Raw genomic sequence first — 27,877 nt, forward strand, 5'->3', positions numbered from 1 at the left:
GCTCAGCCACAGTAGTTGGAGTATTACACTCTAATACTGTTTTGTAACTTTAAAACTATACATTCTTCTGGAACCTTACATAAGAGTAGCTGCTGATAATGGTGAAAAATGCTAACCTTAAATATAGTAAAAGACAGATAAAGCGTCTCTATTAGGACAGATAGGTCTGGTACAGTAGATGCATGCCTGAAACCACACTCACACACACACATTGTTTATCACATCCAAAGAACATGACAAAGACGGTGGATGGCCGGCTCATATCACTAGCAAATGTCCAATTATACTTTGTCAAGTGTAAGTGTGAGATAAAGGTGGACATAGATATGAAATGTTTCCGGATATCGGAGCGCTGCTATACTTCACATGTGACCACAATAAATACTTTATTTAACTTAAGATTTCTCCATCTTGTTCTTGGGCTTCCAATGAAAGAATCGGGCTAACACTATCTCAAAAAATCCTCTACTGCAAAAGGTTTTTTGTCTGTATTTTTGGCTCAGACACCAGGCTTGTAGCTATTGAGATTAGTCACTAGTAAAATTCTGGCATCTTTGGACCAAATTCCTACAACTACTTTTAACATGCCCATTCCCCACTCTTGTCACTGGCTTTTTCTCTTGACATTTTGATCAGTCCAAATCCAGATTCTGAGACAAAAATAATTGTTGTTTGGATGCTGTGGCCTCCTACCCAGGGAACAAAACACACACACACACAAAATGAGATGCTTTTACAAGAGTTCACTTAAGATTCATTGAATCAGAGCATCTCCAGCCCTGTAGCGTTTAGCGCATTAGATGCGCATCTCTGCTGGTTAACAGAGGTGACAGCTGATGATTTAATTATGCTCTTGGAAAAGGAAATGCTAAGTGGCAGAGCTGGGACATCCACGCAGGATTTTAATTTTATTACACAGAGTTTCTGGACCATTTCCCACACGGGTTTACTCAACTAAATATAGTGAGGATGAGGACTAATTTCAGTGATGTATCATATTTCCAAATGTGCAAAAACACCTTAATTTGTCTTCACCAAAAATGCACCTGTCTACCTCCTGCTGTGTAACAATGATTGCAGTGTGTATGAGGGATAAACTGGTTTGGCAGAGAGACGGGAGCCCGGCCGGTGCAGCCACATCTTAATGGAGTCTGGGAAACGCGAGACTCTGGTATGCTAACACCAGTGTGACTTAGCTGTCAGATGCACACAGAGGGCAGCTCTTAAGATCTCAAGAGTTTCCTTGGCAAGTGTGTACGACACCCTCCAGCGCACACACACCCATTGTGAATCATCCACACACATCTCTTGAGTGTTCGGCCACTCAAAGGCTTTAATGTCATCTGTGGTGCCTTTGCCTTTGTGCATTGCTTGTGTCTGTTTCAGTGCACTTCTCCCTACAGGGTGTCTAAAACTGAAATCTGCATCAGAGAGTAGCTGAATAACTCAATATCTTGCTTTCATTGGTGCAGAATAGTGTTGCACCCTTTATCACTTGTTATTTGCTACTGCCTTTATGTATGTGTCTGTGCATCTTCTAAACATAGCCTCAGCAAGGAAGAACAATCACAGAAACATGTCTTAAGCTGCCACGATTTTGAGCTATCAGTAATCCTTCTACAGCCGTGCTGTGAACCTTGTAGAACTATCTGAAAGTAGCTTAAGAAAACCAACTTGAGCACAATAATGAAAACAAAAATCTTATAGCCTACTTGGTCTTTTACTTTTTGAGGGAACTTCCATTCTGTGATGTTGGTGAGTTTTCTCACATGAAATGCTTTTTGTTGAGGCGTTCCCACAATCTATATGGATAATGGCCATGGTGTCGTCTTAATTTGGTCATTTCAAAGAATTCACTTGATTCTCCTTCAACCAGCCTTAGCTAGAATAAGACAGAGAAAACAGATGTCTTGATATTTTCATTTCAAGTTTCTTGATATTATTCAGTCTTCAATTTAACTAAAAATTATTGCAAACTGTCCTGGCCCAAATGCAAAAAGACAGGCCTTAACCATGCCTGAATCATCATCACGTTTCACCGATATAATAAGGCTCTTGACTTGGAATGCATTGTTTTCCTGTCTTAACGCTTAATTTATTCATTGTCCAACAGGCCTCTGACTTTTCCAAGTGACAGGCAGCATATGTTCTTTTTGGAGAACATTTCCGTGTATCTAAGCCATAATTATCATTGTTGTCCAGTGTTCCCAGTCTCATGAACATTTTAAATTTGACAATATAAGAGAGGCCTTCCATTGCCTTTAACTTACCCTGGGTTGTTGTCCTTCTTATAAAACTGGGCACTCAGTCTCACCTGACTCTCAACAAATTGATTTGGAACACCTGAATCACAAGTTCAGCTTAAATCAGCTGCTCATCCTACAGGTTTTTGTGCAAAAATATGATATATTGTTGTATTTGATATGTGTTGACATCGTGAATTAAAGGGCGAATGCTCCCGTAACTCGTTAGATCAGATGCTTGTGTAAAAGAAAACAACAGTTTGTCTGTGCCTGTGTATATGTACGATTGCCAAAATAAGAGGAACAACAGAGCACGTGGAAGTCACATAGATTTGTGACATATGATATTATATAATGATTGGTCATGTTCTCAGGTTTTGAGGCTACCCAACATAACAGCAATGGGCTCCCCATTTTATTTGATGCACTTTTCTACCACTACCCCCCACCACTTCCTTCCCCGCTGTGTCTTCTCCAGGTCACCAACAGGACAGTCCTTTGTGTAGTAATGCTTCCCAAGGGACGGCATGAAATCCTGCTGCCGTCGGGCTCCGGGGTTTAAGCTTCCTTTGTTGCTGTTGGCCCCGTTTTAGCTTGCTTGTTTGTGTGCCTGTATTTTCTCTAACTGCTGTTGTGGTTTTCCTGTCATGGCATATAGCTGTGGATTGAGGAAGCTGTAAACACACCTTCTAGCACCTTCCACATTTTTCATGATCCTTGACAGCACTGTGCTTTCTGTCTCAGTGTCCATCATTTGCGCCTCTGTCTGCCCTGCTCTTGTCACAGCCCTGTCTATCAGCCTGACTATTTCTACTCAGTGAGGCCGGCTCTTTCTCTCAGACTGCCCTTTCCTGACAATCACAACCCTACTGTGCTTACAGTGTCCCTCTGATTGTATCTATTTCTACTTGATCTCTTCTGTCCCGTGCTCATGTTCACATCACTATCATTCCTTCTATTCCCCATAGCTCTGTGTCCCCATATAGCATATCTACATTTGCCTGTGACCTCAACCCTCTCTATTCGCTTGTCTTTCTGTCAAACCTCTGGCTTTCCCTGTGCTAGAATTGCTTTATCCTGTTCTAGTTACTGTGAGATGTCTTTTAAAAACTATGTGCTGATGCTGTACAGAAAACCTGATGATGGAGCTTCAGGCGTGCAAGATCAGCTTCATTTTACGGCTCATTTCCCTCAGCTTCATTCATTGTCATTAAGTCTCAACTAAAGTCTGTTTCTGCAAACACTCGAATATCTTCCACTCTCGCCTAATGATCTTACTTAGTCAGCTGAATGCTGCATGTGACCACAATCTTGTGAGCTGGTGTCTTTTCCAACTTCAGCCCTCAAGCTGTTTCAGGAATGTTTTACAGTTCCCATTGCTTGTGAATTTGGTCAAGTCAAGGACAGCTGTACAGTCACTCCTCAGATTCCTACAGCCATATGCTACACAGCGTCTCTTAATGATACATTTCTGGTCCCCATTATGCACCGACAGCCTGTTAATTAATGAAAGATGTTGCTGCCTTAAACCTGCAGACTGCTTGTTTTGTCATAAATCAGAAAGTGTGTCGAGTACTAATTTCATGGTAACAGATTCTTAGGGCAATTGCCGAGAAGCATTTATTTTTATTTTTTACATCACCATCATGGACTTTTATCAGTTTAACACTCAGGTGTTTACTGTACTGGAAGGCACACAGAGATTTCCACCACCTTAGCTATTCGTGATAATTCTTTATCAATCTTTTATCTGGAGCGTTGTATCTGCAGGTTCCACACCTTTTCGGCGAAGAACAGAAACAGCCTGAGTTTTGCGGCAACTTAAAGATGATATTTTATTTGTTTGTCCCTTACCGTAAATGCATTAAAAAGTGTCTTTGGTGCTTGTAAAAATTGAACAAAAGCTCAAGTCCATGTTAAAGGGAGATACTCACTCCAACATAAAATGCCCATACAACCTGAAACACCTATTTTTGTAGTTCAGGCTTTTCTTATATTACTTATCTACATGACTATGTAAAGCATTTGTGTTACGTTAACTAATTTGGTATGCCTCAAAGAATTTGCAGTCACTGACAGGGGCTGAATACGGTGGCCCTGAAGTGCAAAACACAACAGCAAAAGAGAAAACACAACGGCAAATCAAAAAACACAACGGCAAAAGAGAAAACACAACGGCAAAAGAGAAAACACAACGGCAAAAGAGAGAACACAACAGCAAAAGAGAAAACACAACGGCAAAAGAGAAAACACAACAGCAAAAGAGAAAACACAACGGCAAAAGAGAAAACACAACAGCAAAAGAGAAAACACAACGGCAAAAGAGAAAACACAACAACAAAAGCGAAAACACAAAGGCAAAAGAGAAAACACAACGGCAAAAGAGAAAACACAACAGCAAAAGAGAAAACACAACGGCAAATCAAAAAACACAACGGCAAAAGAGAAAACACAACAGCAAAAGAGAAAACACAATGGCAAATCAAAAAACACAACGGCAAAAGAGAAAACACAACGGCAAATCAAAAAACACAACGGCAAAAGAGAAAACACAACAGCAAACGGAAAGGGTAGGTACCCTCAGGCAAAATAAATTGTCGCTGATTGGACTGGTGGTGGTCCGTGCTTTAAACCGGAAAGACTATTTTTTACATGTTTTCAAAATAAAAGCGCTGCTAGTGACAACGTACAGGCTGCTATTAAAGAATATTTAGATGTAAATATCCCGTCTTACATGCTGCTTTATCTCTCGATGTTAACAAAAAGATCTCAAAAGATATTGACAAGATGTTATTAAACTTTATATGGTGGAACAAAAACCACTATATTAAAAAATGTTTAATAATGAACTCATATGATAATGGCGGCCTTAACATTTTAGACTTTTACACTTTAAATAACACTTAAATATATTTAAAATAAAAAATAAATTGGTTTAAACAATGTATCAAGAACCCATCTTTGGAACTTCATACCAATATTGTTCCATATGTAGTATCTATGTGGGGAAAACATTTTTGTAGCTCATTGACCAAGAAAGAAGCTATTTATGAAAGAAGGATAGTTTTATAGGGATTTTTTTCAACATTATTATTACAAAGTAAAAAGAAGTTTAGGCCTTCTAATTTAGAGAAAATGACATTTAGTATGAAGTTCCAAATTGAAGATGGGTTCTTGATAAATTGTTTATAAATACCAATTTATTTTGAAAGTATTATTTGAAGTGTTAAAGTCTAAAAAGTTAAGGCCACCATCATCATATGAGTTCATTATTATTTATTTTTTAAGATAGTATTCTTTAATAGCAGTGTGTACGTTGTCACTAGCAGCGCTTATATTTTGAAAACATGTAAACCATAGTCTTTCCGGTTTAAAGCACGGACCACCACCAGTCCAATCAGCGACAATTTATTTTGCCCGAGGGTATCTACCTTTTCCGTTTTGGTTAATGCTGTTGTGTTTTCTCTTTTGCCGTTGTGTTTTCTCTTTTGCCGTTGTGTTTTCTCTTTTGCTGTTGTGTTTTCTCTTTTGCCGTTGTGTTTTCTCTTTTGCCGTTGTGTTTTCTCTTTTGCCGTTGTGTTTTCTCTTTTGCTGTTGTGTTTTCTCTTTTGCCGTTGTGTTTTCTCTTTTGCCGTTGTGTTTTCTCTTTTGCCGTTGTGTTTTCTCTTTTGCCGTTGTGTTTTCTCTTTTGCCGTTGTTTTTTCTCTTTTGCCGTTGTGTTTTCTCTTTTGCCGTTGTGTTTTCTCTTTTGCCGTTGTGTTTTCTCTTTTGCTGTTGTGTTTTCTCTTTTGCTGTTGTGTTTTTTGATTTACCGTTGTGTTTTCTCTTTTGCCGTTGTGTTTTTTGATTTACCGTTGTGTTTTCTCTTTTGCCGTTGTGTTTTTTGATTTGCCGTTGTGTTTTCTCTTTTGCTGTTGTGTTTTGCACTTCAGGGCCACCGTAGCTGAAGGCAGGGCTGCGGTGGGCAGAGACACACAAGGCTGACAATATCCTCCTCACTACCACATCCTTCTTCCTGTGACTCTCAAATCGATCTCAGCAAATCATTTTGAAACTGTCTCCTTCCTAAAAAAAGTTCCTAAAATTAAGATAAAAAGTGTGAAAAGAGGATGTTTGCTCTATCTTTTGCAAAAACCTTACAAAATCAACTTTCAATGTGACACCCACATTGTAATTTGAATGAAATGAAAGTACATACGTTGTCACAAACAAGTTTAATACTCATCTGGCAAAAATGATAGAATACATTGAAAGACTGCAAAGAAACAATAGTTAGATGGTGCAGCTGTGTCACATGTCATTTTTAGGTTTGTTTGTTTAAAAAGAGGACTCCAAAGCAAGGATGGCTCATTTTGTTTTTGTAGGCCTCGCCATATCTCTTCTGTCTTCCCCTTTTTTGTTCAAATTTGTGTTTTCGGAGAGGAGTCAAGGAGAGGAGCTGAAACAAAGGAACATCACGCTATTTACAGTCAGCCACACCAATGCTTCTGATGTTCATTTTTTAATTTAGAAAACATTTATCCGGGCACATAAGCGTTTTTTTTTTTTATATATTTCTGTCATTTGGGTTTCTAAAGTGGTTGGAGTGTGTTGTCCTGGTGCAGCAGGAGACATGGCTGAGGGCAAAGGACTTATCAGGACAAACCACATGCTGTCATTTGATATGAAGGATTCCGGTCCAGATAAAACCCAAGGATTTTTTTTACAGCTTGGGTTCCTCATGGGTGCCTTAAAACCGACACCAGCTAAAAGTATATGTTTCGGACAGAAAGGGACCCCCCCCCCCGTCTGCCTCTGTCTGCCATAAACAATAATTTGTTCTTGTATTGCATAAAATTTCATGATCTTCAGAGGATGTGAACTCATCATTTTCTACTGCAAATATTACAGACTTCTCAGCGAATAATGTCACGATAAAGGCCAGAGGTTGACAAAATGAGCAATACCGCACCTTTACTGCTTCATTTTCGACATATTAATATTCATTGGTAGTCACACTGAGTTTCTAGGGTCAAACCCTTCGATTGCTTCAGTTTTTTTTCCCCTCTCTTCTACGATGTTTGACGACACATGATAAATGACATAAGCACTGTATTCATAAATGTACAAAGAAATCCTCCCCACCTAACCATAATAACTCCAAAGTAAACTTAGATGTAATATAATCTTCTGTTTAACCCAATAGACATGATGATATGGACACATCCTCTTGCAGAGCAAATAAAGCTGTACTGATTTCAACTGAATGAGTTGTCTTTCAAAATGTGGGCGGTTCACATGAATTTTTAATAAAAGCACCCTATGACACACACATTTCCATTCTGAGTACCAATTTTAAGTATTTCAGATTTTATTTCTCTTTCATCTACCATGCCTTGTAATGCACTCTCTCTGCCCCCCCCCCCCAACCGAGAAATATAAGAGTCATTCTGAAACGTGTCAAATAAAAGTTTACAAAAACGTAAATAGCACCAAGTTGACATACAGTATTTGTTAAAAAGGCCAAACTAATGTCCACACAGAGGATGTCGAGTATTCTCGTTAGCAGAAACCCGTAGCAGCATTTTGTTTTGTTATCATTTCTCCAGTACGAACATTTTAACATCATAACAATGCAGTCACTTCATATAAGTTAAAAAAAGTAAAATGACTAAACAATCATAATCAAAGAAAAAAAATGCCCCATAGAATAAAGGGAAATACAGGCTATACAACCATAGGCATGTTTTTATATTCGGCTACTCCCCACACCACTAAAATAAGTAAATACCAGTACACCTGGAGGCACTGGAGCGAGAAGCTTATGAGAGATGACTTTCACCAGTTGAGTACATTTTACATCAAGAGAGGACAGAAGCAAAGGCAGACACTTGAGCTTAATTAGAATCACACATACAGTAAGTCTTTTTCCAAAAACCGTAGCTCAAAAGCTACTTGACTCCTTTTTGGTTGGTATTTTCCTTGCTCACACAATTTTTGACCTCCCCTTTCAGCTCAGCTAGCTGTTCTGAATGGATGGCCAGAGTTCCATTCATTTGGGACAGGTAGGAGTCAGAGTGTCTCTCCAGCTCTGCCCTGATTCTCTCCAGGTGCTCCGCCAGCTCCCCCAGGCCGCTGCACTGGCCCTCTACCTGGCTCACCCTGCTGTCAACGCCCTTCACCTCCTTCTGAACTTCCATTGCTGTGCTGCGGCAGCCTTGCAGCCCCCCAGCCAACTGTCTCTTCAAAGTCGCCAGCTCCCCCTTCAGCTGCGCCAGCCGCCTCTCGCCAGTTCCAAGAAGGGAGGCTTGGTGGCCCATGAGTCTGGTGATTCCTTGCACCTGATTGACTAGTTGATGCTCCTTCTGCTCCCATGATGAATTAGCGTGGCCAACTTCAGTTGCAATGAAACTTATAGAGTCCTTTAGGCCTTTTAGGGTGCGGTTCACTGAGTTGATGTTGACCTTTAGCAGTGTGATCTCTCCCTGGACAGATCCTTCTGTGTCCTCCTGTGCAATTCGATGGAGCAAGTTATGTATGGTTTTGTTAAGGCGGTCCAGGCGGTCAGAATGTGAATCCAAACGGTTTGTCATTTTTTTCTCCATTTCCTCACACTCCTCTACTTCAGTATCACTGACACCTCCTGCTGGTGGGGTGGAGGCTGCACAAGAGGAAGTGCAGAGAAGCTCCAGGTCTATTAACTGTTTCTGAATTCCACTCAAGTCTCCCTCAACTCTCCTCCTCACAGACTCAATCTCCGTCTCCAGTGCAGGGACCACCTGACCCTCCAGGAGAGCTGGAGCAGTGGCATTACTGAGCTCTTCCACGGCCACAAACACTCTCTCCTCTAGAGTCTTCAGCTTGTCTTCCAACGTCTTCTTGAAGCCATCCAAACCACCAGGAAAAACTTCGACTCCATCAGGTCCACCAGCAGTGGCATTGAGTCTCCCCTCCATGTCAACCAGGCGGGTCTCAATAAGGGTCTCTATGTGGATGCTTTGTTCTGTGAGCTCTGTCTGGAGCTGTCTCTGAGATTCTGTCAAACCTTTAACCGATTCCTCCAGCAGCAGCATGCGCTGAGACAAACTGTTCACCTGCAACAATCAGTGACTCATTATTAACACACTAGTCACTCAATAGACAGTCCTGTCATGCGTTATTATGTAGTGAAGCTGCCTACTCATAGACTTAATAATGTCCTAAAACATCCTAACATGCTAAAAAAAAAAAATAAATGAATATACTTTTGCTCTCGATTAGAGGATTAGATGAAAACATCCGTAGCAGATTGATATTCATTCTCTGAAGCTAAGCTAAAGTCAACAGAGTCAGTTTCACAAAAAAACGTAGAAACAGGAGTTAAAACAGAATTCCTGCTCCCAACATAAACATCTGAAAGCAAAACTTTTGCTTTGGGTTTTGTATGGATAAAACCACAGTGAATGATTGCCTTTATCATACAACATACAACAGTTCTAGGCTGATGGCAATGGTCTCTTCCAGGATGGCAATGAAAATGATGCGTCTCACATTTTTTAGTCCTCTCAGTCACATATCAAACCAGTTTCAATGATTTTCACGTTTTCAAATCATGGAAAACTGTTTGGAAAAAAAGATGTTTTGTCACTACCATTGACTTCCACAGATGTTCACCAATGTAAATATGTGGAGGCCCAACACCTTTCCAAAACACTTTATGCTGGTTTTCCCAAAGTCTTTCACCAGTCTGTAGATTATTTGTAAATGACTCAGCTCTCTCATCTCTAGCCATGCTTCAGCGTAAGCTAAGCTAACTATTTTCTGGTTTAATATTTTTTGTATAGGCATGTACAGAAGTTAGTTAACTATTTGGCCATTGTTTGAGTTTAAACCACATCTGTAAATCAATCTGAATGACAAATTAGATTACCTATTGCATGCTGATTAGACTAAAATCTCACTTGTGTCATACCTGTCCACAGCAGCTTTCCGTCAAAGTTAGACCTTGAATCTGAGCCTGCAGGGAGCCCAACTCCTCCCTGAGCCCAGTTTCTCTGCCATCCAGAGACTGCTGCATCTGCTCCTGGCCATCCATGGTCTCTCTGTGGCACTGCCTCTGCATCTCCCCAATCCTCTCATCACAGTGGGTCTCCATGCCTGTCAGACGACGCTCAAAGCCATCCAGGATCTCAGCCCTAATCCCTGCAAGTTTGACATCTAAGATCTCATCCATATAAGAGTTGGAGCCAGGGCCAGGAATGGGTCTGCCGTTAGCTACCTCCAACAGCCTCTTCAGCTGGCCATCGTGACCCATGACCATCCCCTGATAACACACAGATGTCAAAAGAAGATTCAAGTAGTGTTTGATCAACAAAGTTGCAAGAGTACTGAGGTTTGATTTGTTCAAACTGTACAGAAGGCGTATCAGAAGTTCTTTAAACAAGCTAAAAGCCACAGTACCTGAATCTCCTCTAAAATATGAGTCTTGGCTTGCAAGTCATCCCTCACTTCTGTCACTCTCCCTGCCAGGTCTCCAAATCCAGTGAAGGTTTCTCCTCCTTCCAGTCCATCAGGAGTGCCATCTGGAATTACCCCGAATCCCACCGTAGAGTCATGTACACGGTGAGTGTTGGGCAGGAGCGACACCAGGATTTTATTGGTGTCTTCCCGGAGAGTTGTGCGCAGTCGCTCCTCAAGGCCAGCCACCACGCCATTGAGGGTGTCTAGACCCTGGGTGAGGCGACGCATATCCTCCTCCATACGGTCCAAACGTTCACCAGTCACACCCGTAATTCCAAATTTGTTACCTTAAATTTGAACAAAAGAGATAAAAAAATCTAGAAAAATCTTTGTAAATAAGCTTTATACAAAGGGGAATAGGCAGTTGATGTAAACACACACATTAGTTCGAATAGGACCCAGGTACACTCTGTTCTCACCGTAGTTGGGTTTTCCATTCCCAGTAGGCAGTTGTCCTGTGGGCACTCCTGGGAAGAGTTGGCCTCCTCCAGGCCTCTGATCCACAGGGGGTCTTGGGCCATGGGGGAAGCCCTTTATACCCGGCCGATGGGGTAAACCTGCACCAATGACGTCAGGCAGGGAAGTTGGTCCATCATGGCAGGCTTCTCCAGAGTAGCCAGGACAACATCTCCACTCTAGTTCAGTCACTGTTTTATAACCCACCTTGTACTTTGGCTTGTATAATGTCCTATACCTGAAATAAACAAGATACCTACTGTGTTCATTATGAGTGGATATGAATATGTTTTAATGTCCCCAAATACTTTTGCTCTTTACTAATTTTGTTATAAACATAGGCGCAGGGTGGGGATGGGAGGAGAGTGCAGAGCAGAGAAAATGGAATAAAGTTGTTCTGTTTGGGATTGAACCTGGATTAAAGGAGAATGAGGAGATTAAGGCATAGTGTAGTGCAAATGGTGAGGCGTCAGAGGACTGAACCTAGGTCAGCACCCAACTTCAGTATTATCTTGTTTAAAATAAGCCCCCACACACTGGGAGAGATGTATCTTAAATTTCACTTTACTTTCCTCTGTTAGGGGGCTTTTGAAAGACATATGAAATAAATAGGATAGAACACAGTTGCAGATAATGCACATGTACAGTATATCTGTTATCAAAACAGTCATTTAAACTATTACTAAGGGAAATCAAAGGATGTACAATTTAAGCTGGAAAAAAAGAAACAAATAGAAGACAACTTCAGCACTTTCATGTGAAGAGTCAATATTTCTTTTTCATTTATTAATCAATTCATTCATTCACTGACATTTTTTGAAAAAAAAACTCTGACAGCAACTGAGAACCTTTACCATATAACCAGAAAATGATCTGATCACTAGAGGGCAGCACTGACATGGACTATGCTCCATACTGCAGCAAGCTGAAGTCCTAATTACATATTTTTAACTGTACCACTAAACTACCAAACCAAACTCATGCTACCTTGTAAGAGATTAAGCTTAATATTCATTTGAATTGTTTACATTTTGGTTTTCTGTTTGACTTACATGACAACAGGACATTTCTGACCCCAGATGCACTTGACGGTATACTCGGCTTTCACATAGGTCTCCAGTCCATCCTGCATGACACATGTGATGTTCTTCTGGACCATGTAGGCACAGTGGTTTCTACGGGTGTAAAAGAGTTTGAGTTAAGCAAGTGGAAGTACTGAAATACATATCCAGATTTTATTACCCATCCCATCTTTTATGCCAACAGAATCACTGGTGTGGTTCAACAATCCATTTATGTTCTCTTTATAAGCTATGCCACCATCCTTGTTTTGCACTCAGCAAAGAGCCGTTAGTTCTGTTAGTTTTTGTTCCAAAAAGTTCCAGTTGCGTATATTGAAAAAAAACCCACAACAAAAATACCTTTTAAACTATGGATATAATAAAAGAAATTATGTACAGTGGCCTTTAGGTGCAAAACATAACGACATTTCAGAAAACTCCATAGGTAGCCCAAAAACATTCAAAGAAAAAGGAGGGTCAGCTTTGGAAATCAAGCCAAAGAAAGCACAATGGTTCGAAGTTTTGTGATGTGTTCCTCATTTGTAACACAAAGTCAATATGTAAATGTAAAACAAAACAATAACACAGAAATGCATTTTCAAAAACATTTAAAAAGAACATAACCTGCTAAGCGGGAAGTTAATTTCAGATATCCTAATTAAAAGCAGCTGCAAAAAGCAAGACATCCTCCAAATAACCCTTTTTCAAATGATACCACAGACAGTAAAATCAAACGGAAAGAACATTTAAATGTTGTCAAGCAGTTAGTCCATGCTGATGCCATGTTACAATACCACTGTATGCTACAGGAACTAACAGGCTTGTGATGCATGAAATGGCTTAGTATTTTTTTTTCCTGATTTGCTGCCAAGTTTATATTATAATACTGATACTACGGTTAAAGAACACAGATTAGTAAATGTATCTGTCAACACATTGCAACTGAACTTTGAGTTTTTGTCAAGCCCCCTCACACAAAGAAAGCTTGGCTGTGCTGAACTTGCTTTGCAGCACACATCTGAGGGCCACTGTAAGAATGCTCTGTTTCCGCTCTCAAAAATGTTAGTTTTATTCTAAACAACAACCTCATGAACCTCATTCACATTCAGGAATATGTCCCTGCGAAGCTCCTACTCCGCCTACAGCTGAGTGTTGAGATTATTTGTTTCCTGAAAAATATGCTGGACGAATACGAACCCTGTTTGTCTGTATGTCCACTATTCTCTACACTGCCCTATTCTGCATCTGGTTTTTGTACTTGGGCTTTGATGCTTATTTTCATAAAGCATTGTAATTTTAGCGTTATAAAAGTCTTTCTATTTAATGCAGAGATCTTCTATCTTCTAAAATATGCAGGAGCAATAAAAGACTTACATAAGAGGAACTAATTACATTATGTATTGACTTGTATTGATATGGATTTTTTTCCATACTCGTGACCTTTATTGGAAAATTGCTTGCAGAAAACGGGACGGTGCTCGAGAGAGAGAGAGAGAGGGAAAGGACATGCAGCAAAGGGCACCAAGCTGGGACTCAAACCAGGGACAGCTGCGTCAAGGACCTTAAACCTCTGTATATGGGACGCCTGCTCAACCCAATGAACTAACCAGCACCCTGATTCCTGGTCTGAAATAAAGTACACATTTACGTACTTGATAGGTATTGCTCATACAAAGTGTGTGTGCTTTAAGTTACATATGGTAACTTAACGCCAAGAAATATTACAGAGACTGTTTTCAATTCAAATTTTTTTTTAAAATCCAGAATCCAACACAATAACTTCACTGTAACTACTTGTTGCATCATGCTGAAGCTGGACCTTCTCCATTCCCCTCTCTTTCTTCACTGCCAGTGCAGCTATAGCAACTGCTAAATGTTCCCCTGGCCTCTGTGCAGCACAGGAAATGATCATCTGTGCTTTTTAGGCTCACATGTGAAGCATTTCTTACATTCAGAGGGGACCATTTAGCAGCACATGCGGTACTTAACATTGCTCCACAGCTGTTTTAGGACAAAAAGTAGTGTTGGATGCAGTGGGGAGTGACACAGGGCTGAAGAGGGTCAAGTTAACAGGTTCTGAGTACTATTAGCAAGGACGGTCTGTCGTAATCCGTGAGAAAACACTGTATGGCTGCAGCTCACTGTAAATCACCGTGTTGACAGAGATTGTATGTGTGCCACCACTCTGCCCGTGTTGACATATGTTAATAGCAGTGAAAGGAAAAGGGCAGGAGCCAGAGCTCACAGAGCTCCTTTCATACCAACTTGACAACGTGCTGCCAGGTCAGGCGTTAAGGAAGTGGCAGTTACAGGCTGATCTGATGTGGTATGATGGGAGCTCTTAAAGCACCTAAAGCTCACACATGCAGTTGCAGCTGCTTACTGCGGTTGATTTTCTTCGAGAAAGAAAAACAAGCCAATCTGGCAGGCGGGATGGATCAGATGATGCTTTATGAAGGTACATGAAATGCACGCTTAATGTGACAACACAAACTGCTCTGCATCCTTCTTCCTGGCACACTTTCACACTCATGCAATATTTTCATTACAAGGTTATCAAATGTCACGTTACTACGCAATTCATATTTTTGCTGTCATGTTGTTTTCCTCCAGACCCCACCTGCAGGTACTTTTCTTTTCTATCCCTCAGGGAGCTCAGCATTATTACTCCCTGTGCTGTCATCTGTTGCTCAGTATGCTTCAGAGCAATTTCAGAGCCAGAGCATTTTCTTTTTTATGTCTTGTTTTTTCTTTTTTACTTTCCTTTTTCTTTTTTCTTTTTTTTTTCAAACATAAACATATTTGTAGAGTCAACACTATAGTATATATTGAATAATCTAAAACAGATTTATTGGCTATGGTTTCTTCCTCATAAAAATAATTATTTATTGAAACGATTAAATAGCTCTACAACTTGTTTTTTGAGTGTGCGAGAGTTGGCAAAAAGCTGACAGCTGACAGCCTATGGTGCATGTGTGAACAGAGTACAGTAAGTGTGTGACCCATCTCACACACTTGTCCATGGGGCAGATCAGTCAAGTGAGAAGGAAGTGACCGTGTTCACTGATTTGTGACAGAGACCTTAAGACTTACACACAATGGCTGAAAAGTGCAGGGATCCAGATGTACATAAAAAAAGAAGGAAAAAATCTCCTGTTTATGGGGTTTTGTTTTTGCCTTTCACGCTCTCTCCAGTCTGCCTGTTTTCACAGATCTGTCAGTGTTATTTGGGTCTTTGAGAGGGGGGGGGGCTGAGTGCTGGGATAAGTCCTGTCCCTCGATCTGCACTGCAGTGTTGGTTAGAGAAACTGCAGGTGACCTCCTCTGCTGTGTAGTTTTAGTTTTCATTATCATCTCAGCCATGTCCAGCTGCCACGGGGTAGGTCAGAACTTTGTTTGGGCTGCTTGTATGCAGGAGGATCTCCAGCTGAGAGAAGGCAATGCTAATCTGGGCCCCCGTAAAAAATATTAAGGAAGTCCAGATCCATGTGATCTGAGATCAAAGTCAAATGAAGAGAAAGGAGAAAAGGACTGAGCTGAGAGATAGTTTATTCAGAGCTTTTCCAGACTTCTGAACCTCTGAACCAACATGGCACAAGGAGTGTCGTATTTGGAAAATATAAACACTGTCTTGTGTTTGTTGATGCATCGAAGCGTGACAGGTGGGACTGTTGGCCACACAGGATAGCAGGACAATAAAAGTCACCCCGGCCAAGACAGTTTTATTTATGGCACGCATTTAAAAACAACTAGCAGTGGCAAATACAACACACCACTGCAATATATTATCACATGTAGCACCCAGAAAAATATCCATATCCTGTCCCAGAGCTACACTCTTTCCACCCAGCTTCCCTGTTGTGTTGTTTCTAGGAGGCAACAGATATTGTATCCTCTTCCCCAAAGTCTGCCATGTTGCACTGCTGTTTTTACTGTCACCCAGAACAGCAGAACCAAACAATAGCTGCAGAGAAGGGAGGCTACGTTCAGGGGTTTACAAGTGATTGCAATCTTCGACTTCACAGCTGGATGGCGCTAAATCCTCCACTAGTTTAAGTTTTAGTTCAGACACAAGACTTGTTATGCTTAGGACAGGCTCGTGGTTTCTCTGTACCCTTTCTCTAAAGCCTATTGCTGACATGCAGTGGTTTCTTTTGCCATTAAATGTTTGTGTCATGTCTGCATGACCCTTCTCCCCGAGTTTTGTGACAGCAATCTGAACAGATCAGACTTAGTATCATAAACATATAACTTATAATACAAGTTTTAACTGCTGAAATAACATTGATGGACAGGTATTAACTGTGGGGATGGGTTAATTTGGTTTATATTAAGTTATTTAGAGGAAGCTGGAAAATTGCATTAATTGCATCACCTTTCCTACACCCTGGTTTTCCTGACAATGATTAGCAGCAGAGCCAATTCTTTATTTCCTTACCAAATTGTGTGAGACAAATGAATGACAGAAAAATCATGCTTTAATCTGCAGCTGAAACTTCTGTACACAATGAAGTATGTGGGATATCTTCTATGAGGATCACATTTTACTCAAGATAATAACAATTCTGCTCTTACAAGTGTAATTAAACCTAAATTCGTAAACACTAAGTGTTTGATAAGTTTAAACATGTGAAAAGTGATCATTTTAGCACTTCCATCCACCAAAGCTGTATCTTATACAACTTCTGTGATGCCTGGCATGCTAATATCAACTGTTGTAAAAAAGTGAAGCATTGTTGGGAGAAAATTGTGACTCCTCAAGGAATTAGTGATATAATTCACTTGATTTACAGTCCAGACTCAAAAAAAAAATAGCAAATATCACATTAACCTTTTCAATCTCGGAGCCCACGGTACCAGGGGCCAGAGAGGAACATCCTGTTTGATTCGGCTCTGATGAAGTGTTAGCCACAGAGTTGGGTTGTAATTGCAGAGAAATACTACATTTATTTTGGGCATGTCATTTTCGAGCAGGAACCCCAGAAATACTCCTGGGGCTGAACAGGTTAATATTGTGACTCTTTCTATCTCTTACTCAGTCATGTCTGATTGAAGCCGTGAGAAAAAGTACCACAAAAGTCCCCAATGTCTGAATGATTTCTGAATGATTGTTTCGATAGATGAAGACATTAATGTTGCCTACCTCTTGTCTAAGTGTTCAGTTGGCCAAGACAAAGAACAAATAAAAGTCCTCAGTATCTTGACATAAGGAAAGACGCCATGACTCCCAGCGCTGTATTTTATTTCTACACTCCTCCCACATAAGTCACCAACCAGAGCTTTCCACCTCTTTGATTTACAACACTCCAAAAAGGGCTAATGCCAACCCCTAATACTGGAAAATTATGCTAAAGGATACTAAGTGTGTTTAAATGGGGTCTTGACCAAGTGTTCATATGTTTTGAGCCACACGAAATTGTGAAATCGGGCTCACAATGCAATCATTTCTATTTGATGTTCTTGCCATCCCTTTTTTTAGTTTGTGATGCTTGAAACCCACTTTCACAGTATATTTCACTAAATTGGCGATCTTTTGCTGCATTTCCCTGCTAGTGCTATCTGCTTAAAGGAGTGTCCTTAATTATTGAGCTGACACTATGCTGTTTTGCTGTAAAAATTCTAAGGAACTTCCATGAAAACTGAGTCACTTCGATGCATATATATTTATTGTACTCTGTTAAGCAGATTACGGTAATGTTGTCAGTTTTAGACGAATGAAGACTTCCCACAATGTTCCAAAGATGTTCCGAATTCTGTTATGACATTTTAAAAATTCTAACCACTTCTCCTCTGTGCGTTATAAGAAACAAGTTGTGTGTTGCTGAATACGGCAAGGAAACACCTGTAATATGAAAGAAAATTTTTCTAATTGTTCCACATCCTCAATAAACACCCAATCCCAACTGATCAAACGGATTCTAACTCTCGTTTCTGTTCAACTCTGCTGTGTACCTCCTTACCTGACCTTAAATTAAAAACATGCTTCACCTTCAAACCTCAAAATATTATCTTTTTCTGTCAGAGGGACATGGCATATTTTGACCACTGTTCTGGTCCCATCATAAATATTTCCAGTATTACATTACAGTTTCGAAGCCTCCCAGAGGGAAAGCAGAATCCCCATCTCAGATTATCAAGAAGCAAGTTTTTGTCACATTATCCCTCCACCCTTTTCTGAACTCAAAACAACTTATCTTTCCATCCCATTTCTCATAACTTTGCTTTCTCTTGAACTTTAAAATAGGAAAACTGCAGGTAATCTCTGTTTAATTATCTAAGCATACCAGTCATGCTTTTGGCTGTGTTTCTGATATTGTATTTTTTTTCTCCCTCTGTTGATATTTCATGAAGCCCCTCTGTGTTGCCTCATCACTGTTCCCTCCACTGGCTCGTTTGTTTTGACACTGTGGCATTAAATGGCTCACCTTTCTCATTACTAGCCACACTCTCACCTGCAGGGGTTCCTAACTGTTTGAACCCAGGCCACAGCTGTCGGCTCTGGCAGATTTATGACTGGTGTGGTCCAGATAGCAAACCCTGACATTTTTATAAGACCTTTAATAGCCAAGTCTATAGGCTAACAAATCTCCTCCAAGTCTCATCTCTTTTCATGTGCAATTTATTTTTAGCCAGATGGTGTGTTTAAGTCTTCATGCGCCATATTGAGCGAGGCTGCTCTTTGCAAAGGATCAGGTGTAAAGATGCTGCCAGCTCTATGACCTTGGGAACATTTTGTTATTCAGAGAAAAAGGTCACCCAAGCCTGCTCTCCTTATTATAACTCAAAGACAGACCAATTGTTCTATGCACAATAGTTTTTGTTCAAAACCTCTAACTTTTGCAGTGAACAATGAAATGTGATGATTATGGACATTTTTATGATGTCCAATCAGCTATTAGTTGTTGAAATGTCAAAACAATACAAGCTCTTTGGACAGATAATTAGTTGTTTGTTTATGTTGAACAGGAAGAGGCTAAACCTCCGGTGAAAGAATGCAACTTCACTTATCCTTTGGAATTTGGGAATTTTCTAAATCAGATAATCTGTCTTGCTCTCAGTGCTTTTGAAATAAGCGTTCTGAAACAGTATTATTAGATTAGCTAGACTCACTGGTACTACTGTATACCATATACCCATTCACAGTGACTAAATATCCATCCATCCATCCATCCATTATCTTCCGCTGCTCCGGGGATCGTTCCCAGGCCAGCCGAGAAACATAGTCTCTCCAACGTGTCCTGGGTCTTCCCCGGGGCCTTCTCCCAGTGGGACGGGCCCGGAACACCTCACCGGGGAGGCGTCCAAGAGGCATTCTCACCAGATACCCGAGCCACCTCATCTGACTCCTCTCGATGCGGAGGAGCAGCGGTTCTACTCCGAGCCCCTCCCGGATGACCGAGCTTCTCACCCTATCTCTAAGGGAGAGCCCAGACACCCTGCGGAGGAAACTCATTTCGGCCGGTTGTATTCGCGATCTCGTTCTTTCGGTCACTACCCAAAGCTCGTGACCATAGGTGAGGATAGGAACATAGATTGACCGGTAAATCGAGAGCTTCGCCTTCTGGCTCAGCTCCTTCTTCACCACGACGGGCCGGTGCAGAGCCCGCATCACTGCAGACGCCGCACCGATCCGCCTGTCAATCTCCTGCTCCATTCATCCCTCACTCGTGAACAAGACCCCGAGATACTTGAACTCCTCCACTTGGGGAAGGATCTCATTCCATTCTCATACTAGTGACTAAATTGTGTAATAAATGTGTGATACTTTATTTCCACTTCCCGTCAGACAACCCGACCCGTGTGTAATCAATACATGCAGTGAAATCACTTGATATTTTATTGTTTTCTTGCTTACATTTTGATTAACAGATCGATACTTCTCATCATCACTTTAACTGTTTTTATGGCACCATGTATTACTGCACCTGTATGATGTCGCTGATGTGCAGTCAGTGCACATTGCATCAGCACCTGCCGGCATTGATAAAGGAACGGATAAGCTCAGAGGCATACAAATCCATCGCTCTGAAAAAGGTGGAACTTTTTCCCAAGTGTAGCCAAATTTCAATTTCCATCTCTACTTATGAGTAGTCCAGGTCTCACCTGCAGCAGAATGTGGTCAGTTCATTCACAGCTTGGAGAATGAGTCGGGATATCTGACGGGCTAAACAAGCTTAGCAAAGAATGGCCAGGGTGCAGGAGTGGCACTCTTAATTTGAGAGAATTTAGTGGCAAAGTAAATAATCATCTAATGCAAAAGTGATGAGGTCTCAAAACCCTCAGCCTAGTGTTGTCTCAAACTGCTATCAAATTTTGAGGTTTTAGGTTTAGATGGTAAAAATTAACCTTTTTTTTTTTTTAAATATCCCTGAAGATCCTTAAAAGTTACCAAAACCATGAAAAACTTACAAGTTGTTATTAGAGAGTTGAGAATTGGCTGTGAAAGGCTTGTTGTAGGGGTATTCAGAATCAGAGGCCCAATTCGGAAGGATATGTGTTTTTCTATGCATGTGTGCGAGGATAACTTAAGTGAATGCTGAATTTGCTGCATTAATAGACATTAAAATTAGACTGGTAAAATTGCTAGACATTGCTGCAAGGATTATTCCGCTTATAAGAGCAGAGTTACAGCCAATCTTCAAGATACATGAGTTTGATGTGAGGCAATGCAACACGCTAGGTCATCAAACTTTGAGGCTATGGCCTCAAACTATTGGTGAGACTTCCCTGTCAATACTTCTCATATCTTGCACCGATGTACTTCAGTATATTGTATGTGTTAGCAGACCAACACATACCGGAAAATTGTAATAGGAATGTCACCATGTGTAGAGCAATGTCAACGCCAAACAGCAGCCACTAAAACCACAAATAAAGCTTAAATGTATGCAAGACAGTTGTAGAACATTTTTCCCATAAAGACAGGGAGCAGAATCTGATGACAACATCATCATTTTTGGAGTGAGTATTTGGACATTATGTTCAACGCATTGGGATTCATCGTGTTATGATCAACAAGCAGAAACATTCATTTTTACTGTTTGTTGCTTGGTAATCCTTTCCACAGAAACAGATAAAGTATTATGTTTGAAAAATAACTTACATACAGGGAGCTCGGGAGTTTACTGCCAAGTCTTTGTGACTCTTAGCAGGAGTCTGGCTCCATTCCTTTCCTCCACTGGCCACTCATCACAAACTTACAAGAGCAACCCATAACCTCTAACCTCTATCAACATGCTGACCTTTCCCCCTTGATCTCTGTCCCATACATCACGGAAAAGCCTTCGGATACATTTCTAATTTGATCAGTGGTGACTTGTGGTATCCCAGCTAATTTAAACTTATTTCCCAAAGATAAACATGTGGATCCTGGATTCATCTGTTTTTCTCCCGTTTTATAGTAGTTTGTTACATTAAAGGTGCTCGTAAGATTAAAAATGCAATCCTATCTTTGCCTTTGTGTTGTGGGACATACACCTTTCTTTTAGGAATGTGTACCTCATGAAATGCTCAAATGCAGTTCCTTAGAAATGTCCTTTCTGCCAAAACAAATTGCCCATCGGACAATATGGGCTTCTATGCAGTGTTGCAATGATCTAAGAGGGGGTTGTAGATGTTCTCACTGCAGCAAGTGGCTGCATGAAATGAAAGAAACGACTGTGAAATCAAATCACTTGCTTTGCTGCCAAAACATAGACGAAAATTCAACGTGATGACAAAATGTCAGTGATGCACCGACAACTGAGAATGCTTAAATGTCTCATCAAAACCCAACAGGTTTCGTCCATATGATAGTTTGTCCAATAAGAAAAAAGAGTTCAAATTAATAATACCCCTAAAAATGAGAAAAACGATGTTCAAAACACACTTAACAAGACATGTAGCCATATCTACACAACTGCACACTATACACTCGTCATAGCACATGTGTTATTTCTAAGTCTCTATTTTCACTAACCAGTCAGGCTGACAACAACTGAGCTCATGTAACTATAGTGGTGGTCTGACACTGACACATCCCCAGGGCCCGTTCTGTCGAAGATAGGTCAGCAGCTCTAGTATAAACACTGTAGTCAGACACTCAGATACATGTGGGGGAATGTTATCAGCTACTGACAGCAAAGAGGTACCAACTGTCAGTGATTACTCAGTTAGTTTTTGAACAATTCAAACCACAACGTCTGGCTGGTCAGTTGATTTTGAGATTCAGGCATGGAAATATATCCAACATGAATTAGCTTCTATGAATAGAAAAATATGTGGCACTAAATGGATGCCACTGTTGTATGCCACCAGCATGCTGTAGATACGTGTAGCAAAGTGTAAAACACCAAGCTGACTCTTGATGTCAGTTAAACATGAGGAAGGAAAACAGTGATTTGAAACCAACAAAATTTGACTAATGTCATTGATATTTAATCATCTCAGCATTTACAGATAATGGGTTTTTGGTGACCTTGCCACACGGATAAAAGTTTGCAGTCTACATCAAGATGATAATATCAGTGTCACTCTTCTTCAGATTCGGGTTTGGATCGTACATTGTCCTGATACTGAATTTTGGTCACCTCAACTAATTGTCACCAAAGGTTGTCTAAGAACTTTGGAGGAGAGTCAGGAATGCTGTGAAGAAAAGCAAGTGCAAAGGATTTGTTAAAGTCCTGAGAGCGTTTACTTCATTCTGCATTGAGAAATGTTTGAGATTGCAATAAGAAATTTCAGTAACTGCATTACGCTTTTCCATTCTGACTTTGTAACTTCTAGTTGCTGGCCTTCGAGTACATTAAAGAATCACCAAGTTATATCCAGGGAGTGTGGGAGCACTTCAGCTTTCTACAGATTCATGTGATTTCCAGTAAGCTGAATATTGGTCACCACCAATACATATCTTTCACATGTCAAAATATCTTTGACTGAGCAAAGAAAAAATGTTTTGATTTACTTTGTAAGTGAGTAATATTCAGATACTTACTGATGGCCGCTCTGTCTCAGAATAAGTGCTGGAACATGCAGCATATTAACATGTAGCAACACTGTGACTGAAAACAGAGTCAAGGAGAGTCAAGGATTTAAACACAGTAATATTGTTAATGGAGAGAGATCAAGGAGAAGAGCAATCAGGGGCATTATATTTTAAGACAAGGGATGCTGAGCAGTCTGTTCAGTGGAGGTGAGCCTACATGGCAGACTAAGCAGAGCAGGGCAATCAGCATTCTCCTGTGGCAGTTTGAGCGGAGCAGCAGGTAGCTGGGGAGCTGTCCAAAGGCATAATAGCTCTCGTGGGAAGCCAAGCAAAAGAGAAGGGGAGGAGGAAAAGGGAGGAAAAACTAAAAGAGCCCTGCAGACTAAGTAGTCATATCCATCCAGGCAAAATATATCCATGAGTCTTTGTTTAATCTCAAAGTTTTATGTGTTTTAATATCATGAACAGAGCTTGATGCTGTTATTCTTCTCAAGTGGTTTGACTTCATTGTTTTTATTATATTATCAGTCCTACATGTGTTTTATTACCTCTTTGTGTTGATACTAGAAAAAAAAAAAAAAGAAAAGCATGTGATCACTGTTTAAGTGCCTTAATGTTGACTGAAGATTATTTGTGCCACTCCCTTCTGTCCCTCCTCACAGCTTCTGGTGCCCAGCTGTACCCCCCTACCACACACACACACACACACACACACACACACACACACACACACACACACACACACACACACACACACACACACACACACACACACACACTATGACAATGAGGGATCAATGCCCTTGTCATCAATCCTGCCACGCTATAAAGACCACAACAGCTTTTGTTTCTGTAATGCAGCATGCCATTGTTGTTCCATAATGTTTATCTCCTGCCACAGATGGTTTTAGATGTGAACTATAGAAGATGACGGATTTCTTTTGAAAAAGAAACAGAGCATCAGTTCAGGGATCCCTTACCAAGCAGATTTCTTAACTAAAACCACATTTCTGCAACTCGCTAGTGACATGGGTTTCTCAAGGTACTGTATATACAGTATGAGGTGGGTTCCTGCAGGCACTCATGTCACTCATGTTTAGAAATCTTGGAAAGGAAAATAAATGGCGTGTTAGTGTCAGTGGCATGCCTGAAACACAACACTTACTTGTGACGGGTCATAGGCTTGTTTGGTGAGTAGTGAGGGTTGAGTCCGCCCTTGTAGAGGTTGTATCTGTTTCCGTAGAAAGGGTTGACATGGCCTCCATATAAAGTTCCTTTACTGTTCACCACAGAGAGAAGCACTCCCAAGAGCAAGAAAAGAGCAGTAAATCTGGACAGCTTGGTCCACATTGTTTTTTCTTTTTTTTTCTCTCACTCTTGAAAAACTTGATTACTTCTGGAGTCTCAGAAATATAAGTGCCTGGTGATGAAAACACGTTAAAAAGTGGTACTCATAGGTTCCTCAGTGTATAGAGTTGTTCCCCGTCACACATGGAGTCTTGTTTTCCTCAGTGGGCCCTGAAGGAGACATGGAGCCCAAACAGCTTTAGCATCAGCAGCATCTTGTCCCTTACACTTTCAGATTTCACAGTAGCCCAAAAGCTGACCGCATAGGACAGAGCAGAGGGAAAGCTAGTGAGGCTGAAGAGGGAGGGGAAAGAATGAGGGTAAGAAAAACAACACAAAGGTGTACTGGAGGAGGGGATAGGAAAAAGGGGAGAGCAGGACAGAGGAGAGAATGAGGGAGAAGAGAGCGTGAGCGGTCTAAAGTTTCAGCTCCACATACACACATGCAAGCGTGTCTGAGACCTGCCGACAAGGCTCGACCCTCCAAGCAATCTGCACTCTGCATGAGTGAGGGTGTGTGTGTGTGTGCAAGAAGCAGCGTGTAGCTCTGCTGCCTCTGAAGGGGCAGGCAGGCAGACAGCCTGTATTTGCATATCCCACCCCAACTCCAGCCTGGGTGCACTGCACGAGGAGAGGGACGACTGACTGCGAATATAATTTCATGACTCCCTTTGTCTCTCTCTTATGCACACATCAACGTAACCCTGCAAATAGTATCAGAGCTTTAAATCAGATTTTAAAAAAACAAGCAAAACAAGCTGTTTGGTTATGTTTGAAACTCTTTTCATCATCCGCCCCTCTGCTCTTCTCTCCTGTCACCTTGTCTCTTAAAGATTTTATGTCTTCACCCTATTTTTTCCTCACTCTCCATCTGCTCCAAGAGCAGCTGTACATCAAAGCGTTGCCCCAGTGTGCGATGCCATGTGCGGCTCTGCAGAACTGGACACAATGGACCTCCTCCTTGCTTCACTGCGGTTAGTCATTAAATATCCCAACAACAGCTTTGGTTAACATCCACACCCAGACCCCCCTGCTTATGTCTTACTGCTCCTCCATTTGGTTCTTGAATTCATGCATAAATATCTCCCGCATGTCTTAATGGGTTTTTTCATGACAATAACTCAAATCAATTCAGTTTCCATAAAAGTGAGCATAGGGGTTTGATCACGGTATGAATAAGGGTTTGTTGAGCCCGAAGAGATGTATATAAACTTTAAAAACAATGTTTTTTCTCATTCATGTGTCATCAGTAAGCACTCCAGTGGACAGATAGAAATGTCTGAAAAACCACAGATCCAAACTTTCTGAACCAAATGAGCCTCCAAAGGCCCTGACACTTTGTCAGGGCTAATGAAAAGCTTAATTTTAAGCCAAACCATAATCTTTTCCTAACCCTTAACAAGTCATTAAGATGACTAAACCGAAGCAATGTTGATGCCTAAGCTAAAAAATATAGAGATCATAAAAAACAAAACTGCAGTACATAAGTAAATAAATACATAGATGGACAAATAAATAAATACGAAACAATGGTTTCACACTGGACTCATCTGCAGGACAGATGGATCTTGACTCATTCCACTGCCTCTCAACACCAACACAGACTTTGTTGCTGGTTGAAAGAGAATGTGCCTTAGCATGATGCTGGAACATTTGCATGACTGGAGCATCACCACACTGATTTCAGAGGACACCTTGTATACAACTGGGTGACGGAAAGATGGTCAAGTGATAGAATATTTCCAAAGCTGCACTGAAAGGAATGACATGGAGGAAGTGACAGGTGTCTGACTTTTGTCTTTGTTTGGAGAGTTGATTTGGAGTGTCCTTCTCACCTGTGTGTGGACTATGCATCATTTACCCTTCTCTATTTACTCTTCATTCACTGGTCAATGTGAAAGAAAATCACGCAGCTTCACAGTATGCAAAGAGGCACGTCACATAAGTGGAAGAGTTCCTAAATATATGCTAGACCCCGAGGGTGCTCAAAGAGCCCTGTAGATGGTGGATCCAGCAATGTGCTCTATATGCAGCTGGCAAGAAGATGAACAATGCCTTTGAAAAGCAGGTTTTAGTTATGATTCTTTGAATCCCTTCATCCTATTCCAAGGTATGTACTAAAGTGTGAAATCATGCTTAACTGATGCAGTTTCTTCTTTTTTTCACCTGTCCCTGCTGCACACATTCAAACAGTTTGTTTGAAATCTACAGTTTGTGTAGATCAAGCCGAGGTGTTTTGCTTCATCCAGACGATTTATACCATCACCAAAGAGACTATCACCACACAGAAGCAGACAGGGAAAAGGAAACAGGTTGAAATCGGTCTGTTCTGGCAGACAGTGGTGCTCTAAAATACCACTTCTCAAATAAATGACTGGCACAATTTTGAATGGACGTCTGCCCAAACACATTGTCCAGATGTGAGGGAAAAGGTCGTAATATCTGTGAATCAGGCTTTTACTTGGAGCTGCTCAGGGTTGCAAATCCATTACAGGGCCAACAGAAAGATGAGCAAGGCAAACCCACAAGCATGATTGCCTAAGTTCAGTTTGGGATCATCATTTAAACTAACACAGTTTCTTTTAACTGTGAGCAGGAGCCCAAAACTGTCATGTTCCGTGTTGTTTTGATGGGGTGTTTTTATGCTTGCTTTCATTCTGTTTCTTGTTTGGGTTCTGTCATTTCCTCAATTACTTCCCCAGTCTCTCTCCATTCTAGTCATCAGCTCCACTCTCTTCACCTGTGTTAATCTATCCTCAGCTACATTCACCAAAAACTCTCCCCACAGTATTTAGTCACTGTTTTGTCACAGTTTTGCCAAATCCTCACTGTAACTCTCCCTCGTTCTACTCCCAGTTTCTTGTCGCAGTTTTGTTCAGTCCAGTTAGTTCCAGCAGTTCAGTGTTTTGATTTTGTTTGTCCCATGTTTGGTTTTGGTAGCTCCAGTCCTGGTAGGATGTAATATTGCGATTAAGGTGAAAATGCATGTCTGCTTCAGGAGACTATGATCATTGTCCTCTACATAGCTTTATTCAGTTATTGCTTACCCTGAGTATGACGTTATTAGTAATAAAAAAGTGTTTTTTATTCAGAGTAAAGTTTTAATTGGGTTAATGTTGGAATGCAGCTCTGAATGTGAATGTAGCCAATGGTATTACGGTGCACAATGTTCAAATTCCTCCTCTTTAGTCTTTGCTCACAGTCCTGCAGTGATGAGGGACAAAGTTAATGAGTCCACTTTAGCAAAACAGGACACCACTCAATTAGTTTAATTCCCCTGACCCTTACATGAACCATCAGGATTTTTACATGATACAATTTTATTAGAT

At 40.9% G+C, this 27,877-nt stretch overlaps 1 protein-coding gene across 1 annotated transcript; it reads right to left on the reverse strand.

Annotated features, from left to right (window-relative positions):
• Positions 1-7,630: 7,630 nt before the first annotated feature.
• Positions 7,631-25,029, reverse strand: emilin3b (elastin microfibril interfacer 3b). Its single transcript, XM_075475700.1, has 6 exons — positions 24,367-25,029; positions 12,230-12,352; positions 11,141-11,415; positions 10,662-11,008; positions 10,174-10,524; positions 7,631-9,316 (listed from the first exon to the last, which is right to left on the reverse strand). Exons 1-6 carry the CDS (start codon positions 24,549-24,551, stop codon positions 8,174-8,176), a joined length of 2,424 nt encoding a protein of 807 aa, XP_075331815.1. The 5' UTR covers positions 24,552-25,029; the 3' UTR covers positions 7,631-8,173.
• Positions 25,030-27,877: the final 2,848 nt, after the last annotated feature.

The sequence above is a fragment of the Odontesthes bonariensis genome, chromosome 10 (assembly GCF_027942865.1).
Source record: "Odontesthes bonariensis isolate fOdoBon6 chromosome 10, fOdoBon6.hap1, whole genome shotgun sequence".
Classification (NCBI taxonomy): Eukaryota; Metazoa; Chordata; class Actinopteri; order Atheriniformes; family Atherinopsidae; genus Odontesthes; species Odontesthes bonariensis.